This window comes from Solanum tuberosum, unplaced genomic scaffold, assembly GCF_000226075.1.
Source record: "Solanum tuberosum cultivar DM 1-3 516 R44 unplaced genomic scaffold, SolTub_3.0 contig00635, whole genome shotgun sequence".
In the NCBI taxonomy this organism is placed as follows: domain Eukaryota; kingdom Viridiplantae; phylum Streptophyta; class Magnoliopsida; order Solanales; family Solanaceae; genus Solanum; species Solanum tuberosum.
Genome location: NW_006241237.1, coordinates 1 through 1,678, shown reverse-complemented (window position 1 = coordinate 1,678; position 1,678 = coordinate 1). Strand labels below are relative to the sequence as shown.

Genomic DNA, 1,678 nt, shown 5'->3' with positions numbered 1-1,678 from the left:
TCAAGCTTGTGGGTGCAAAGACATTCAACACACCAAACTTGCCTATCAAATATTCATGTTGTGCTCTAGGTAATCCTCTTGTCAATATGTCTGCCAGTTGCTCTTTGGAACTCACATGTTCTGTTCTAATCAGTCCTGTTTTTAGCTTTTGTCTAATAAAATGACAATCGATCTCTATGTGCTTGGTTCTCTCGTGAAACACTGGATTGGCTGCTATTTGCAAAGCTGCCTTACTGTCACTGTATGCTACAGCTGGTTATTCAACTTCATTTCCCAATTCTTTCAACAAAGCATCAATCCATACTAGTTCTGAGACTGCATTAACCATACTCTTGTATTCAGCCTCAGCTGAACTCTTTGCTTCTTAGATTTCCATGACAACAATGTATCACCATGTTTAACTAGGAAACCTGACACTGATCTCCTTGTATTTGGCATGCTGCCCAATCAGCATCACAGTACACATTCAACTTGTAGGATCTTTTGCTGCTCAGTAATATCCCAAGTCTTGGCTCCCTCTTGATATATTTCATTACCCTCACAGCTGCTTCCCATTGTGATCTCTTGGGTTGGTGTAGAAATTGACTGAGTGTCTGAACAGAGTAAGCTATGTCTGTCCTGGTCATAGTCAAATATAACATCTTCCCTACCAGCCTTTGATACTGCTCTCTGTCTTCAAATTGCTCATCATCTAATTCTCCAGTGGGACAATCCAATTCTTGGATTGTTAGTTTGGTGTTGGCTTCAAGAGGAGTCCAAGTTGGTTTAGCATTTCTTAGACCCAAATCTAAAATAATTTCCAAAGCATATTTTCTTTGATTCATCAAAATGCCTTTTGCTGATCTACTGAATTCCATTCCCAAAAAGAATTTCAATTCTCCAAGATCCTTTTTCTAAAAAGCCTTGTGTAGAATGGCTTTTGTGTCCTCTATAAGTCCCAAATTGCTTCATGTCACCAACATATCATCTACATAGACAAGAATCACTTCCATGTCTGATCGTTTCCTTTTAATGAATAAGAAATGATCTAAGCTAATTTGAACAAAACCAGATTCCAATAATGCTTCACTTAGCTTCAAGTTCCATTGCATGCTTGCTTGTTTGAGACCATAGAGGGATTTGACAAGTCTGCATACTAGACTAGACTCCTCCTGACTGGCAAAGCCCTTAGGCAACTGCATATACACCTCATCATGAAGGTCTCCTTGTAAGAAAGCATTGTAGACATCTAATTGATGAACAAACCAATTATGTTGAGCAGCTAAAGATAAGACAGTCCTAACAGAAGCAATTTTAACCACTGGTGATAAAGTCTCATGGAAATCAAGCCCCTCTTTTTGTGTGTAACCTTTTGCCACCAATCGAGCTTTGAACCTCTCAACATCACCATTAGCCTTCAACTTAACTTTATATACCCATTTATAGCCTATAGGAACTTTTCCTTTGGGTAGAGGAACCAAGTCCCATGTATGATTATCCTGGAGAGCCTTTAATTCAGATTGCATGGCCTCTAGCCATTTGACATCTAAGATAGCTTCCTGATATGTAGTTGGTTCAGTAACAGTAGAAAAAATATGTAAGTTATTGATAAGCTGGGGACAAGTTGGTATATGAAATGGAAGCTGCAATGGGGTCTAGAACATGATTAGTTGATGGCTTGGAAACATATTCAGATAGC

At 38.9% G+C, this 1,678-nt stretch overlaps 1 protein-coding gene across 1 annotated transcript; it reads right to left on the bottom strand.

Annotated features, from left to right (window-relative positions):
• Window positions 1-410: 410 nt before the first annotated feature.
• On the bottom strand, window positions 411-857 carry LOC107059409 (uncharacterized mitochondrial protein AtMg00810-like; the record flags this gene model as incomplete). Its single annotated transcript, XM_015305923.1, has 1 exon — window positions 411-857. A coding segment is annotated over exon 1 (447 nt), but the record flags the coding sequence as incomplete, so codon positions are not given.
• Between the last annotated feature and the right edge of the window lie 821 nt (window positions 858-1,678).